Raw genomic sequence first — 17543 nt, 5'->3', positions numbered from 1 at the left:
GCTGAATTCCACAGGAAAACCGCTTGAACGTTTGTGTGTCTCAAGCAACGTGGACATTAAATCTGATATCTCGGAGTGCCTGTCGCTTGTAAAAAATAAAAAATGATAAAAAAATTTTTTTTTTTTTTTTTTTTAAGTTTGCTCTGGAAAATGTAGGATGTGGCGTTTGGGGGTTGCAGTACTGCACTTCTTAGGATCCAACATCTGCTGTTGAGAAACGCTTTGTTTGGATTGCCTCCCTGTTAACTCTCCCCTGTGGGTTTTTTCCTGCGCGTTTATAAAAAACTGGCAGTGATTGCTTTGACAAGCCTGGATACTGATGCAGCATTTAGCTTGTCTTAATGGTGCATTTGCATGGCTCTGATGGGCCCCATATGCCTGGATCTGTGGCGGAGGAGACAGATAACACGAGCATCTACCGAGGCAGTAAAGAAAAATAAATGACATTCAGAAAAGGCTCGACCCCCGCCAGTCCGTCAGTTTCCCTTTCAAGCGAACGTGACAGAGGAAACGGCCAGGGGTTGCCTGGGAGACGGAGGAAGCTGTCTTCTTTTATTTTCGCACCGTCTTTAAAATAAAGACGGGCTGCGTTTTGTCATTTTGTGCGTGGGCCGCCCGGTGAATTATCCCCCCCCCCTTCCCCCTTCCCCCATCCCCCCCACCCTCACAATATCAGACGCTCCGACTTTGTGTTCGCCGGTGAGGCCTCACCGCGCTTCGTACGCTAATGCGGAGACGCGTTTAATATTCCTGCTGACTCTTCCTTTACGGCTCCCCTGACCCATTTCGGTCAATATCCGGCAGATCTGTTTGTACCGTCTGGGATGCGAAAATCCCAGGGAACAGCTGACAGCCAGGGAACACTGCGATTGCACGTTACGCCGAAATTGATCGGGTGTCATAAGTCCTTATACTGTGCGTAGAAATGCTTGTATTTGCCTGAATAACGAAGTCGTTTGATGCACCGTGTTGTGACCAATGACAGAACCTGATTTAAGTCACATGGTATGGCAGCAATTTCCAATTTGGAGTGTAAGGCCCTCACGGCAACTCCTCAGAAAAAGCATAGCGTTGCTGTTAATGTTCTCCAATCGGCAGTTACTCTGGTTCAGTCGTAAGCAAAGAAAACGGTTAATTTAGGAATACTGGTTATTACTGAGCGATCTTTCGAGCTCTCAGGCCATAATGCGTTGCAGTAACGTGGTGTTTAATTTAACAGGTACAGATAAGGATACAACATGGCTTCATGCAGCACACAGTATGAGCATTAAAGTGTTGGATGTTTGAGAGGTGAATATTTGCAGAATTGTGTAACTTCCACGCTTGCTGTTTGTTCAGTCCTCTGTCCTAGATCCTTACTTATTGCTCATTCCAGCAGAACTGAATTAGAGAACGTCTGTATATTTACAAGCCCAGCAATCTCTGAATACCCATCTAATTGCTTTCTGCAGGTCTCAGGCACAGTGTACACATGTATTGTACTTGGAATAATACACTGGGCTGTTACTGTCTGTCTCCATATCACCTTAAAATGAATGGCTTTTTTCTCTTGATCTTGTTTGCTGTGGGCACTGCTTATGATTATACCTGAAATCATTAATTCAGTAGTCAGAGAGTCATCTGTTCCTTTGAATTCAATAGTGAGCAAGATTTGTTTTATTTATTTTTCATTATTATAATTTCTTTGCTGACCTTGTAAAAATAAAACCCTATGCCTGACAAACAAAACATTTCTGGTTTCCGTTGTTGCAAGACACCATAAGAGAGAAGGGATATTTTCTTATGCGATTAGGGATGGTGTGGGGTATCATCTGTTTACGCTGACAAGAAAGACGGAAAGATATTGGGGTCTGAGGCCAGATTATAAAAAGACAAGATTACAGGACAATCATATTTTCTTATTTTTGTTAGTTTTGGTCAGAGAGTAAAATTGTATTTTTTTAAATTATTTTTTTTTCAACCTGACTTTTTTTGATTGAAGGACTTTTTTTGTTTGTTTCATAAATGATAATATCGAATGGCAAAGAAATATGTCCCACCCAACGACAGTGAAAAACCAGGTGAGGAAGAGCGAGTCGAAAAACCAGGTGAGGAAGAGCGAGTCGACGCTCGGAAATAAAGTCTGTCAGCGTGCCTCCTGTTCAGCAGGAAGGCGGGGCCTTTCCCAAACCACAAGCCCTCGCAACAGATCGTGGTTTTCATCAGTATTCTCTCTCGCTGAATGAGGAGGAGTGATGTTTCTGTGGCCCTGTGGTTCTGGGTCACAAAATCCAACCCCCCCCCCCCCCCACCACCCTGGCCAGCTGATGTCACACATTTTATTTTTTCGCCCGTCCATCCATCCATCCATCCGTTTTTCAGCTGGCCTTCTCAGAAGCTCACTCTGCCAAACTGTCGTATCTACGGGTTTTACGGTAGCATTCTTTCCCCCCCGTTCGTTTGATTCTTACTTATTTATTTATTATTTATTTATTTATTTTTTTGTTCACCGCGGTATTAATTTCTTCCCTCGTGAAGGCGCAGATGTGTACTGTGCGCTCCAGTCCTGTTTGCATGGAGAGTTTTAATTAAGTGAGAACTGTCACCGCGGGAGGAGAGAACCAGCCTCGCCGCCTCCAGCAGCGATATAAATGGCGAAGCCGATTCCAGCAGGTTGGCGGGTGAGCGGGGAGTCTTGGAATCGACGGTTCCGTGTGCTGTTCTGAAGAATCCGAAAATGTGGTGGTGGGTGGGGGGGGGGGGGGGATGGGGTAGGGGGGTAGGCACATGCTAGCTCTCCCTGTTTCTGGCATCAGCGAGGGAGGGGGGGACCTGTCGTCGTTTTTCAATTTTCTGTTTACCAGGCATCCACACCGCCATCTTCAACAAGGCTGTGGCATTTCGGGAGGCAAGGCCACGACTCACTTCAAAACCTTCACTTTCGTCCGCGGCGTTATTGTCCTACGTTTTGTTTGTCTGTTTGCTTGTTTGTCAGACGCGCGGCAGATGACGTTTTCCCTCTCGCAGTTTTGTAATTGTGTTCAGCGGCTGGCGTTAAGAGGTTTTAATCGAGACGCGTCGAGCGAAACTCGCCCGGGTCTTTCTCTAGCTGTCGCTTCTGTAGCAGGTTTTGCCGCGAGAACAGATCGATATATTTTGATCCTCTCCCTGCAGCCTTCCCTGTTGCTGTCTTTTATTGGCCTGCAGTGATGGAGATGTTGCTGATTGGACAGCCCCGGGAACAGAAAATAGCCCGAGACAAGGTTAGCCTAAACGGGGAGTTAGGAGGAGAGAGAGAGAGAGATAAGGCTGAGAAATCTGAAAAACATGGAACTGCGGGTTCAGGAGGGTTCCAATCCAGCGGGAGAAGTCCCCCCTAACGTTCTTTTTTACTCGTTCTTCTCTTTCCGCCGGTTCCCCCCCCCCCCCCCCCGGTACGTCCTTACGCTCGTAGCGTCCCGTTAATTGCCGCTCCGCTTCCTGCGCGGAACGCCGCGCGACCGTCAAAACGCTCCCGCCGAGCTCGGGCTCGCGGCGCGGGACGGCGCTACCGCGGGGGAAGCAATTTATGGCCGTTCCCTACCTGTGCACCTTCCCAGCATGCCCGGCTGAGAGAGAGGGGCCTATCGGGCGCTCAGCTGTCAAAGTAAACGCACTGCTGGGGATAATAACGGACGGTTAGCAGTAATCTGCCAGGACGGAGATTCGCTCTTATTTTCCCTCTCGGCTCGGTCGAGTCTCTCCGTAAAGCTGTCGCTACTTATTTTTCCTGCTGCGTGGTCTTTTATTTCTCTGAATTAAAAGAGCGATTTTGGAGATTGCCTAAGTGATTTTCTGCGTACACGACACGGTCTGCCTCAAAAATCAAACTAAAAAATGTTTTTTTTTTTTTAAAACCAACGAACAACTGCTGCATACGTTTTCTCACGTCGCGAGTTCTTTCGACAGCACGATATAATTAACACGTCGCTGCATCCAGCAAAACAACTGTTGATTTAAAAAATAAATAAAAATAAAAAATAGAAGAAATGATTATTTTTTAATTGGGCTTTTCTTGTCAGAAGTGTTGTCAGGGTTTGTAATTTATTTTCTCGGGAGGGTTAATGAGTTTCCAATGCCGTCTGTGGCGAGGAAGCAGAGACGGCTTCGCCCCGCTCCTCCGCCCCGCTCATCGATAGCGGGCCGGCCGTCGTTCTGCCGTAAATAACACAGCGCCTATTGATCAGACGGACGTTCCTTTCGGGAGGCGTGGCTTATCGCCTCTAAAAATACCGCATGATGTCATCAGGAGCAGTAATAATGCACCGTGGGACCAGATTGTTCTGATACAAGCAGGGAAGTTTGTTTTTTTTTTTTGTTGTTTTTTTTTGGCCGTTGGGTCTTTATCAAGTAGCTGTCAGCATGCAGGGATAGAGTAAGTGCTGAGAGCTTCGAACATGAGCACCGGTGTAGGATTACTTGACATGAATGATAAAAAAGTGGCCTTTTCCCAAGTCAGTTTGATTGTGAAGCGAAGAATGTCCTGTGGTTGAAATTGATACCTGTCCAATGGCATACAGGCCGTGGAAGAAAAGTCTATATATACTGGTGTGCAGTTTCAACTTTATGGAAGTCGATGTAGACCGAGTAATTGCTCAAACCATTTATTTTCGTTTTATTTAATGTGACTGCGCCAGTGAAAATGAAAATAACTTGGAACAGAGGGCCGCTCAGTCCGCACTTCACAGCGAAAGATTTCGCTCTGCTTCACTCCGTCTTTAACATTGATGAGATTCCCAGATGCCCCCCCCCCCCCCACATGAAGTTGAAGTGACGTGAAATGTAATGGAAAACTCCCCTCTGTCTCTCTCTCTCTCTCTCAGGTTCGCTTTTTTGGATATTCAATATATTATCTGCAAAATGATGTTCCCTGGTAACTGCATAAGAACGCGGCTCGAGAGAAACGCTTTGCCTCCGCCGGTTACTGCACATCGACGGGGAAGATTATAGATGCGTGTCTGTTAGGAACGGGTTTGAAGGGCGGCGCCCAGAACCGAGCTCATTTCACAGAAACCGGCCCTCCGCCATTTTGTCAAATTTTCACCATTTTTCGCTTTTGCCCTACAGTTGAGTGGTGGAGTGGTCTCATCTTTTCTTTCACCTTTTTTTTTTTTTTTTTTTTTACAAGCAACGAATGCTACATAAGAGGCCTGCAAATGGACTCTTAATGCTGAGTGTATCACACTGGAAAAGCGGGAAATGATAATGCAAAAATGCTTCGTGTTAGCGGGGAGAAGGAAGGGGACGGGGAGAGATGGGGGGAAAGGCCATGCTTGTGTTTAACTGAGCCGCTGAAAAAAATGATAACGTAACATAACATTATCTCAGTTTGTATTGCGTTTAGTTTGTGTAATTAATCATAACATTTATTGGGAGTGTATTGAGAATGTGATTTGTGGAAAGAGCAGGAGAAAGCGCTATGTTGCTGTGCATTAGGAGCTCCTCAGCTCCAATAAGAAATCCATTTATTAAAAAAATAATAATTTTCATGCATTATCATGTATTAAGTAAGGTGTGCCGTGTATGCTATGTCTAGGCCATTTAGGTCCACATGGGCCAGAAATATGGTAAACTCTACTTAGAAATAAAGTGGCTGCCATGTTTTTCCATTCCCTTGAAATTTGGGCTGCAGAGTTTGTTAGTTACTGTGATCTTCACAGTTGTGCAAGTCTTTACGCATTTCAGGATTAGTTGGAAATCTGAAGATTAGCATCTCTTCTCATTTTCGTATCTCCTCTTAGTTTAATTACCATTTTTGGTCTTGCCATGAAGTCAGTCTGTCTGTCTGTTTGTTACACCTGTGTTTTCATTAACCCTTTATGGTGTGAGATCACAAATATTCCGTTAGAATGTTCTTAACTGAACATTCCAATGCTGATATAACAGTCACTATTTTTAACTGTCAGCAATTTAAAAGTGTTCTAGAACACTAACTTAGAATTCTGAAAAAGCATTCCAAACCTCCGCTTCAACGGGTCAATGCATTCTGTGCAGTTGTCTGCGCTTGCTATGCTCTCACTGCTAGGCTCTTCCCTGGAGCTACCTGTTCCTGCACAAGTTAAGCACAGGCAGTGTCTCAGTGTTGTCTGTTTTTACTTTTGCAGTCTTATCCACGCAAATCAATGAACGGGATACAGATGGTTTATTCCTTTTTTAGTTTCCCAGACGCAGGACGGATGAGGGTCATGTGAAAATGTAGGTCTGCTCTGGAACTCATTAATTATCTCTAATGGCTCCGGGCCTGGACTCTGGTATTATTTTAAGGGTGAGGATTCTTTGGCCAATGGTGTGCAGTAATTTGTAAGAGCATGGAGGCCAAGGGCCAGGGAGGAGCATTTGCTTAATGTGTTTTGGAGATAGTACTCTATAACATAAAAAATGCATTTTTAAAAGAAATCACCACAGAGAATGATTGGTGGGCTGTGTGGTAGATCTTTTAGGGGTAATGTTTTCTCCAAAGATTTTGTGATTTAATGTCAAATAAATTCTACACAGGATATATGCACTTACGATTTTTGGCTGTGATAAAGCTTTAAATAATATAGCTGGCTCTTCTCTGAAAACTTGAATCAGTTGAGCAATTAATTGTGCATGCTTTATGTGATCGCGGAAAGTCACTTATTGATTTGACGGTATGCCAGTATACTGTAAGTAGCCTACTAATGGAATATCTAACGGTAAGAAAAAAAAGGTTAAACTGCAAAGTTTTATAAAGGCGCGGGGTTGATTCAGCTACCGGAGCAGTTGAACCCTGCCTTTACAAAACATTATAGCACTTGTATGATGGAAGGTTGGTTATGAACATGATTCTGCAGCAATAATATTGCCAGTTGGCTTTGCAATATGCCTGTTGCCAATGGGCTAGGAAATGTATGGCATTTCTACATGTTTTGCAGTAGCTACCCTGCTACTGTAACCAGTAAACTAGGTACATAGCCATGTCATTTCTGTGATATTGGATGATGATACCGACTCCAGAAGTGTGCAAAAAAAAAGGGAGCGGGGGAGGGGGGCAGTTTACTGGCATTTTCTTATGATGGAGGAGTGCTGAATGGGGATTGGACAGCAAGCATTTTTCATTTTTTCATTACTTGCATCTACCAATCCCGTGCCCTGCTAATGATGATGTGTGTGATTCTCTCACCCCATTGGCTGTCACTCAACTAGTCAAAGACCAGAATAGTACATTAAGTGAACCTGTTACTTTATGCTGTAGTTTGTACAGATTTTTTTATTTAATACTTTTTCTGTGTTACCTGAAATTTCTGCTCTGTGGGTGTGCATTCATGCCGCATAGAGGGAACATTGGTAGCAAACAAGTTTGAGTCTTTGGATTAGTTTCACCTACACCCAGATAATTAAAGTTTAATGGTGCCTCTGAGTCTAATTATCGCTGGGTGTGCTTCGCTGTGATTTTTTTCCCTCTGAAGTAGCAAAAATAAGTTGTTTTTTTCTTCTTGTGTTATAACTAAATTCACACGAGTTTTACATTGTCATACGTGCCTTATTTTATTTTGTTTTGGAGTATGTTTCTTTCATTTCTGATTATTTTCCTTTCCTTAGGTTCTCCCATGCAATCCTCTTTATCCAGCCCATCAGTCATTCAGCATTCACATTCCCAGCCTCCATCACCCAATCTCCATGACAACCAGAGGCAGTTGCTAAGTAGTGACACCACCCAGCCAGTTCATGAGTCTGACTCCGACGAAGAGTTCTCTGCCAGCGTGTTTTTACCTGTAACGCACGCTGGCCAAGGCCCCTCTTGTAATGGTAAGACCATTTTAACTTGTGCTTGGCTCACTGCGCTGAGAAACATTGGGTTGCTCGAGTTTTTAGCTGCTCCCTGACTGCAAGTCTGTGTCTCTTAAAAATGGATGTATTCTATATTCTGTAAAACGACTGATATGAGATGGAGAACTACATGATATGCAAGTGCAAACTCCTGTGAAGATTGAGGTCTCTCTCTCTCTATCTAGCTCTCTCTCTCATTCTAAATCCCTCCTTTCCCCCCATCCACCCACCTACACACACACACACACACAGTTCACACACAAGCTCCCCTCTCTCTTTGCTGGGCTGGCTGCTTCCTTTCATGGCCGCTGTGTTTCGTAGCATGTGCCCCCCCTTGGTCCCCCCCCCCCCCACAGTTCACAGCGCCGCTGGCCCCTCCAGTCTCACTGCATCAGCGTCAGCTGGAGCGTGTTTCCGTCCCGGGCAGGGCCCTGTCTCTCTGACGTCACGCCCTGCCCGTGAAACCTAGCGCTCCGGCTCCTCCAAGCTTCCAGAGGCCTGCAAGATGGCCGTCCACTGGAGATAAAGACGAGACAATCTCATTTTTTTTTTTTTTTTTTTTAAAAGAGGCCTTTTTCATCATTTTAAATCGGTCACATTAAGGTTTATTACATACCTTGATAACCTCTGTACAGACGTCATTTCATTCCCTGGCCGTGGTTCTTCGAACTGACGATGTGCCACGAATGACCAAATTAGCCTGTTCATTTATTTGATATTAATAGCCCTGTATTGACATTATAGTGGATTGAACTGCCTTCCAGCACAGTATTTTAAAGAACAGTTAATGCCATTTTACATCCACGTTTAAAAAGGGGGAATGAACTCCTCTAACATGGCTGCTTTAAGGTCTGTGCCTTGAGCTTTTCAGATGTGAAGCTGCCTTTAATTCTAACCTGATGATAACATTTCCATCTGCGGTGCAGATCACGGCCATTATTGCGAGATAAATTAAACGCAAAAAACGCTTTTAAGGGTGAAAAAAAACCCCGTCGTGTTCCATTACGACAGACCTTTCAAGGTATATTAGAACGATAAACAACTCATTTCTTGAGGAGCGCCAAGACCGAAGCGCGGCGTTTTTTTTTTTAACGGTTAACCGGTCGGCTGTAAGTAATTTCGTGTATAAATCTGAAAGAGTGGAGCAGGCACAGACCCCCACGCACTGTGAATCATTCGCTCTCTGACGGTAATTCCGCACACTTTTTCCCCGAAGTGTTTCAGGTGCTTCCAAGCGAACGTACAGTACAAGTTACCGACCTGTATGATCCCAGTTGGACATTGTTATGTATATATTGACTGAGTTGGTATATGAGGTGCCTTGCTGGGCCAAACAAGGGAACGTGATTAGCGCCTGATTTAAACCCGTCCCTGACGCATGTAACGCGATGAACTCGGAGAGCTTGGGAGGGTCGGCCTCGGACCGCCCCGTCGCCAGGTCTGCAAATCAGCCAGTCAGGCCGGGACCCCCAGGGGGTGCTGAGGTCCCGGACTCGCTCCAAGTCGAAATGAGAGAGCGTCTGCCGTCCGCCCGTCCCGTCCTGTAATAAAAAACCGGAACGCCACTGACACGGGCGGTCTGGAGCTCGGCCTCGCGGGGAGGTCCAGCACCGAATCGAGAGGCAGAGAGGGGCAGGCGCTTTCCAGAAACAGCACGAAAAATCTGTGTTTCATTTAAATGTATCGCTGGCCATGCAAGCAATAAATCCTTTTTCTTTCCGTTTTTCTTTTTCCTTCCTTCCTTTCTTTCTTCAGCCTTTAGTCCCTTAAGACGTGCACTTATCCATATATTTATGTAGTTACTTTTCAGAAACTTAGTCTTTAAAAAGCTTTTTCTGTTCACTGTGCCTAACAGTCTCCTCCGTCGACATGCATCTCATTGCTGATTGGCCTATTAAGAGCCCAGCTGACTGGCTCAGCCCGTTGTAGGGGGATGCTAGCGTCCCGTTAGCGGTCCTGTCTGACTGGCTCAGCCCGTTGTAGCGAGATGCTAGCGTCCCGTTAGCGGTCCTGTCTGACTGGCTCAGCCCGTTGTAGCGGGATGCTAGCGTCCCGTTAGCGGTCCTGTCTGACTGGCTAGGCGGTCTCGTTCGCAGGCTGACGATTGCTATTGTCAGACGCACCGGGCATGAAAGCAGCGATTTCACAGCGCAGGAATTCCAATAACATTTAGCGTTTGGCTGGGCTGGGAGCGAATCACGCGCGAGCTTGCGTTCGCCACACGGGCTCAGTTGCTGGAGTGACGGGTCTTTGGGCTCTAATCAGGAAGCGGCTCTCTGTTCTCTGTGATGGCTAGTCATCAAAATGGGTGGTGGGGAGGGAGGAGGGGTGTTGGAGGGGGCGTGGAATGATCACTTAAAGGGGATCTGCATTTTTTATTTTATCTTGCTGTTGGGCAGGTGGTGCATTAGTGTGCTGATCTTCGGTTTTTTGAAGGGTTAAAATGTGTGCAGTAATTAAGGACTGGTTTCTTGGAGCAGCAAAACGACGAACCGACTGAACCATCACTTTACAGTAAACCGTGATTAAATCAGGTTGACTGGTAGCTATGATAGATCCGATTAAATTGTATTTTGGTTTAAAGTAAGCAAATTAGCATTTTTGTAATTTTCCATTACGCAGCTAATACATTCTGAACTCTCGGCGGTGTGTAATTTGTTTGGTGAAAGGTTGAAGTGTGAGTGGGTTTACGTAGGCAGCCTTATCTGTTACCTTGAAGCCATTTTAAAATGAAGCCTTTTTTTTCATGTTTTAAGCTGAGACCATTGCCGTGGGTATCGTATTAATATTCCCATTGTGTTTTTCGGGTGTTTGGTAAATCAATCGCAATTCTGTGTAACAATTTTCAGTACACAACAGTGTCATTCATCTGTTTTAAGTGACACTTTAATTTTTTTTCCCCTGAGCTCCCTATCTTAGACACGATAAGCATCAATTTTGTCTCGTTAAGATACACAATATAGAACATAATGATTTGTGCTTCATTATTTTGTCCTCTGATGTTTATGTTAACATTTGATTGATAGGTTGCAGTAAACACATAATCCAATGGATTATACTCTCTCAGTATTAAATAAATAAATAAATCTGCCAAAAAAGAAAAATCATCAATACCAGGGGATCCACACTAGCACAAATTCATCAGGTCTGCCTTAAGCAAGAGGGACATGCTGAATGGGGTGAGATACGTCTATCTCACTATGTTTGCTGATAGTGTAGTTTATGGAGAAGATGGTGTGTTTGTCCTTTTTTATTCACAACGTGTCGAGTTTTGGTTTCTGCTCGAGTTTTAAAATACCCATCTCACGGAGCTGCGGTCTAGCCAAGTTTTATCTACAGCGTGTGCATGTGGTGGCTAAGTGATTTTATTTCATTTGTTTTGTTCTGTTTTTCAATGTATTTTAAAATGTGTTTCTGGGAAAGTACTGGACTGTTCATTTATCACCATATGTGTCAGCGTCCATCCCGTCTATACCCGCTTATTCCTGGTCAGGGTCAGGGGAGGTGACCCTATCCCAGCATGCACTGGGCGAGAGGCAGGAATACACCCAGGACAGGTCCCCAATCTATCGCAGTGCACACACACTATTAACTCACACACTCTTACCTATGGGAAATTTAGAGTCTCCAGTTAGCCTAACCTGTGTGTCTTTGGACTATGGGGGTAAACCGGAGTACCCGGAGGAAACCCACGTGGACACAGGGAGAACTTGCAAACTCCAGGCCGCGATTCAAACCAAGGACCTTACTTTGAAAATTAGTTGGCTAACCAACTAATATTAGCCTATTAGCCACGAGTCCTGTGTTTTTATATAGGCTAGCTGTTGCCAAGACAACTAGGATGACTAGCAGATATCGTCATTTATTACTAATCTTATTCGTTGACGTCCAACTAATTCACAGTATTTTAAGCAGTCGCTGAAACATTTGCTAGCAATCTGTGTGCAATTTATGCCAATTTGAAAGCGCAACTTTCTCGTTAGTAACTTTTGACTAAATGCCAGACTTGCTAAGTTAATTTCTGGCTTTATGTAAATTTGGAGCTCTGTGCTCTTGATAAACAACTACCTAATACCCAGTCATTAGGAGCTAACTGATTGCTAATGAGCGAATAAAGTGTGCTTAATTAGTACCTTCTATGCATGTGCGTCTCCTCCTTAATTCTTACATAAATCTTTGGCCCACGTTAGATGAGGACATCTTCGCACCCTGTTCACTTTTTTTCACCCACGGAGGTTCGTAAAATAGAGCGGCGGGGGAGTTGGATCAAAGAGCAGAGAGGAAAGGAAGAATCACAGCGGACAAATAACATTCATCGCAAAAGCAACAAATAACATTAAGGATGCACACTTTATGGAAAAAAGGATGTCTTTTCAGTGGCTTTACAGTATATGATCTTGGCATATGTTGTGAAAAGAATATGTTGCAGTGGATTTCTTCCTTTTTTATTCTGCAAGGTGTGATTTTCAACACCAATACAAGCTGTCAGTCACAACTGTGTCAAAATGCTTTATTACGAAGCGAACATCGTATTTATGATGTTTACTTGTGCTGCATGTTTTTACTGATCTCAGGCAGTGAGTTGTTCCGTGAAAAAAAAGCACTTTCTCTTCAGAAAAGGTATAACCTACCACAATTGAGTTTTCATGTATGAGGTATGACCTGTTATTATTATTATTTATTTGTGATTATTTGGATCTTGGGCAGCTCCTTTTGGCCTGCACACTTTGCTCTTGCCATCACTCTGGCCTTTTCCCCGGGTTGTTGAGCGGGTCGTGCTTGTGTAGCGCTGCTCAGGAACAGCAAAGCGGGAAAAAGAGGATCAGCAGCCCGGAACAGCCGAGGGACCCACACAGGAACGGGCTGTTCCTCTCCCCTGCCACGCCTCTCTCACCTCTCTCGAACCTTTCGCAGAGACCTCTCGGGGCGTTGGGTAATTCGGGTCCCGTTCCCTGAGCCAGAGGGTGGTACCCTCTACAGGATGGAAGGTCTCTGTCCTTATTGGGTTTTTTTTTTTTATTATTATTTTTTTTTAAAACTAAAGTTTTTATTTTATTTTATTTTATCCCTCACGGTGACAGTCAGAAAGGTCCTATTGTTTTTTTTTTAGTTTTTTACTGGCTCAGGGTAGAAGTGAAATAATGCTTCGCTCCTCCAGAAAACTGGACCGGCGTCTAATTGTGTCCTGGAAGGGGTCACCGCGGCCTGCCCCCGGACGGCTGCAGCTGTGCGCATCGCCAAAACCGCCTCTGCAGTAATCTCCACCCCCCCACCTCCTTCCCCTCTCCCCCCGCCCGTCTCCACGGCACCCGAACAGCAGAGCTTCCGCTGGGCTCTGCAGCAGAAGAGTCGCAGCAGAGCTCGATGGCGTTTACACAGAGAGGTGAGCGTGCCCGAGCGCGGGCGTGAGCAGGGTCCCGGGGAGAGGATCGCCCCGCTCCTTTTTACTGCCGGTGATGAACACAGGGCCGCTGTTAACGGGTCCCGTAGCCCTGCCGGCCTCGCGGTAACGACCGCGGACAGCCGCGGCCTTAATGGCGGGAACGTGTCGGGGACGGTTGCTAGGCGCGGAAGGGGGGTTCGGCGCTGGCGTCACGGGCCATTAAAAGTTTTAATTATTTTTGTGAAGCCGCTTCTCCCTTTTCCTTTTTTTTTTTTTGTGGCTGGACCGCAACGGCGGGGCCAGCCCTACAAACGCGAATGTCTGTGACATGGCGACTGAGTGATGAAGTTACACGATTGGTCGGCCGAGTTAATGAAGTTACACCATTGGTCGGCCGGATCACACGTGTGTTAGGTCCAGCCATGTACTAGGTTTTAACCTGGTCTTGTTAACGCTGCATTTGTGCTAGACATCATAATCGTGGTGCGTGTGCGAAAGTGCTCTGGGAAGTGGATAAAAGTCCTGATATGAAAGATTCAGCCGGCCGTGTGCCTTTTCAGCGTGTTTATCTTTTGAATTCGCTCGTCCGCCCGACGGCTTTGAAGCCGACGGGTCTGGCAGCCGCAGGGCTGGCTGCCTGTGTCCTGTTGCCGATAAAATAAACACCGGGGTGAAACATGGCAGCTCATTGTGTTTCTGACAAATAACCTTTCCCGCCATTTTTCTGTCAGAGGCGGGATGAAGATTGCCGCTTTCAAACGATTCCCTCAACGACTGTTGGGAGGAAATTTCAATCTGGCATCTTGACACGTTATTGATAATAGAGCTGACACTCGTGAGCTCTCAGCACGGAGTAGGATTTCAGTTTTACCGAAATGCCAAGAACTCAGTCCTGTAGAGGGTTTTTTCAAAAAAAGGAGTTTACCTTCGTTTTTGACACACTGTCCAGATTTAATGGGCTGTGACACAGTTCTGATTTATGCTAAGGGTTATGGGGGGTGTGGGGGGTGGGGGTGGTGGTGATGTTCATGAGAACTATTCATTACTGGACTTTCATGTAAATGTGCATGATAGTGTTTGCTTAACAGGGGATAATTTAACTTCATTACTGTATGTGCGCTCTCATTTTCTCAACTCTTGAACTCTGATTTTCTATTTTTCACTCGGGCGTCTAACAATAGAAGTTCATTATTTTTCCACTAGGATGTTTAATCACTTTCCTCTAATAACATAATCCCGTCTGGGCATTGTAGGCAACGGCAGCTCTATGTGTGTGTGTGTGTGTGAGCATGTGCGAGTGCGTGTACATGCGTGTGCAATTTTATCATACCAAATGTAAAATCCTCCTGTGACTCTTCAGCATCTTATCTGGCATCACGTGAGCGGACGTAGCGTCGTTTGTATCAGAGGTTTTAGCAGTTTGTTTTGCTTGATTACGTGGTTGTGTTTGTGTGGAGAGTGGTTTGCTAGGCCACCCAGATCCTCAGTCTATCTCTGCCTGTAATCCCTGATGGTTATCACAGCACACTGTTTAAAATCTACTCTCTCCCCCTGCCACCACTGCCATACACTTTCTAACATTATGACATTTGTAATTGTGGCAGTTATTATGACATTAGTACAATAATTGCAACAGGTATTGTGACATTTTTAATTGCTGCCAAGAGAAAGTGCAGTTATATAACATATTGAAGAGGCATAAATGGCCCTGTGCCCCGATCCAAAATGATTGAATCAGTATTCCAGTTGGCATTACATTATGTCGTTGTCGAGTGGATGCCCATATCCAAAATGACCTATTAAACACACACACACACACACACATACACACGCACACTACTTCTACTCTACACTCATATCTCATAAATTGCACGCTGCTGTAACTCTATTAGCCCCGTGTAGTGTCAGATTTACCGGGGAAACTCGGGTTAAGTAGCTTGCTCAAGGATGCAACAATAGTGGTTCATCTGGGATTTGAACTTGCAATCTCTTCATTGAAAGCCCCCGGTTCCCTTAAGCACAGAGCCACAGCACTGCTGTAAAAGGGAAATAAATCTGTGTTAGAGAGCTCAGTGTGCAGTCTTCTGAGCGGTGTGCGAGAAAGGGTTGCTAAGCAGACGTTTTGCTTGTATACAGGTCGTTTGCTTGCGCTGTGTTGGTGGTGACTTATCTCATAGCGGTGTGGTGCATCGCTGCGTGTGCCTCCTCAACAGATGCCTTTCGAAAACCCAGAACCAAATAACCCTGCTCTTAGACGTTTGGTGAAAAGGACCGGCAATAAAACTGCACACACTTCATAAAGCCGTATTTGATAGATATCACTTGCACCATTAAGATCTAAATGACAAAGGATGTAATTTCAGTTCTGCCATGCAATATTAATCAAAAAGCCTTTAAAGCATCCCACTGATGGCAAGTATGACAATTTGACATTGAGGAATTGTGCGAGCGGGACATCCATCTTGATCTTATTTCAAAGTAAACTCCATAAAACACACAGCTGCTCCATCTATCTCCTCATCTCGCCCCCGGTTTTGACACAACGCTGTAATTCAGAGAGCATGTGAGAGAACGCTGGCCTTCCTGGGACGGGTCACTTTACACACACATGCACACACACACACACGCACACGCATATGCACACACATGTATACACACACAGGCGTACACACACACACACACCCAAACATGCAATCACATGCACAGGCGTACACACACAAACACATGTATACACACACACGCACACACATAGAAACACACGTACACACGCACACACACACACACACACGTGGATTGTTAAGCACACATGGAACAGATGAGGTGAAGTTGATTTTAATATACACTACCTGTCTAATGGACTGTCACTTATGCCATAAACCAACAGGTGTGGAGCTTTATCTTGAGCTTTAATACATTGTCACCGAAAACCAGTGGAGTGGAAGGACGAAAAAAGTCCATTTTCTTTATGTGTCGTAGTGTAATTAACCTCTTTTGTTTTTTTATTTGTCCTGAACCAGCTCTATGGGCCCGCAGTGAGAAGTGCCTCTGTTTCCCCCGCGTTTGCTTAAGAGAATTAACAACAACAAAAAAAAAAAATAATGTTGAGCTCTAATGAAATTTCCACTTGAGGTCTTAACTGGTATGATGGCTTCCCGTACGCGTGAAACCTCGATGGTTAGAGGGGGATAAGTAGAGAGAGAGAGAGAGTAATAAAAGTTAAGCCAGTGTGTTGCGCTTACCGTCTTTTCGAAAGAATTAAAAACGTGGAGTGGCTTCGCTAACTCACGGGCCAGATGGCTGCCTGAGTGCTGTCATGTTTATCTTAGGTGTGGGATTTTCCTGATATGTTCCAATTCGCGTTCGTGCCAAATTATTTATGGCTTGAGAAATGTAGTACTGGAAGTGTTCAGCCTCTGTCTGTATCAGAGACTATACATTTACGCTCTTTGACGTGTAATATACTGTGTGTTTAAAGAAGTGGGCCAGTAAAGTGAAACCAGATTTTTTTTTTTCTCTTAGATTTTTTTTTTTTGGATTGAAAAGTGTTCAGTTGAGACAGGAAGCAAGCTGTGGAGGACATTTTGAAACCGGGAGCTCAGCGGCAGCTTGATCAGGGCTCTCGATCTCGAGCCTTTTCTGCCTTTGTTATTATCGCCCCCTTATTGGATTGGCACTGCCTCCTTGGCCGTTCCGTGTGACAGACACTGATGGGGAGAACTCGGTCCTGCAGGGTTTTTTTTTTTTTTTTTGCGAAGCGCGTGGACTCCAGGCGAACCCCGCAGCCGAATTTGAAGCTGTCTGTCAAACAGAGGCAGGCGTAGCGGTGCTCCTGGACGGGACAGCCAGAGAGCTGGGGCGCAGGGCCGATGATGCTATCTTACTGTAGGTCACCGAGGAGATCAGAGGTGTCCCGCGGCCCGGTTTACCTCAGGCGCGGTGCGCCCCCTGGGCCTTCCCTCTCCTCTCCCCGAACGGGGTTTGTAGAGAACAGAGGGTGCTCTGGAGGGACTCCCCCCCCCCCCCCCCCCCTCAGGGATGGGGGGGGACCTGATTAATTCTGCCAGCGAGTGCAGGCTGCTGCTTCCAGTAAAAGCTGGCTTAATTACAGCTGTTCAGCATGGGCAGGTCCCACATGTACGGGAACCCTGCGTCACCCTGTCACATGACCCGTGCAGCCCTGTCACCTGACCCGCTTCAGGTTTACCTGCCATCCAGAGGGTGTGAGAAAGATGTGTGACTAGAAAAAAAAATTTGCATATCAGCTTAGAAGAGAGAGGTAGATAGCCTGGATACTGGATTCTGACTTGCACATGCATGTTTCAATTTGCATACATATCTAAACAGTTTACAC

General features: G+C 45.4%; 1 protein-coding gene across 13 annotated transcripts in view; it reads left to right on the top strand.

Annotated features, from left to right (window-relative positions):
- Positions 1 to 17543, top strand: part of si:dkey-237h12.3 (teneurin-3) — a 335156-nt gene that overhangs the window by 234260 nt on the left and 83353 nt on the right. For 10 of the 13 annotated variants that reach the window (XM_035425584.1, XM_035425590.1, XM_035425589.1 and 7 more), the window contains one exon: positions 7582 to 7788. The exons of the other annotated variants lie outside the window; for them this stretch is intronic. In XM_035425584.1, the coding sequence (XP_035281475.1) occupies positions 7582 to 7788 (207 nt within the window). The remainder of the gene's footprint in view (positions 1 to 7581; positions 7789 to 17543) is intronic. 13 annotated transcript variants of the gene reach the window in all.

This window comes from Anguilla anguilla, chromosome 7 (assembly GCF_013347855.1).
Source record: "Anguilla anguilla isolate fAngAng1 chromosome 7, fAngAng1.pri, whole genome shotgun sequence".
In the NCBI taxonomy this organism is placed as follows: Eukaryota; Metazoa; Chordata; class Actinopteri; order Anguilliformes; family Anguillidae; genus Anguilla; species Anguilla anguilla.
This window is presented reverse-complemented; position numbering and strand designations above follow the sequence as displayed.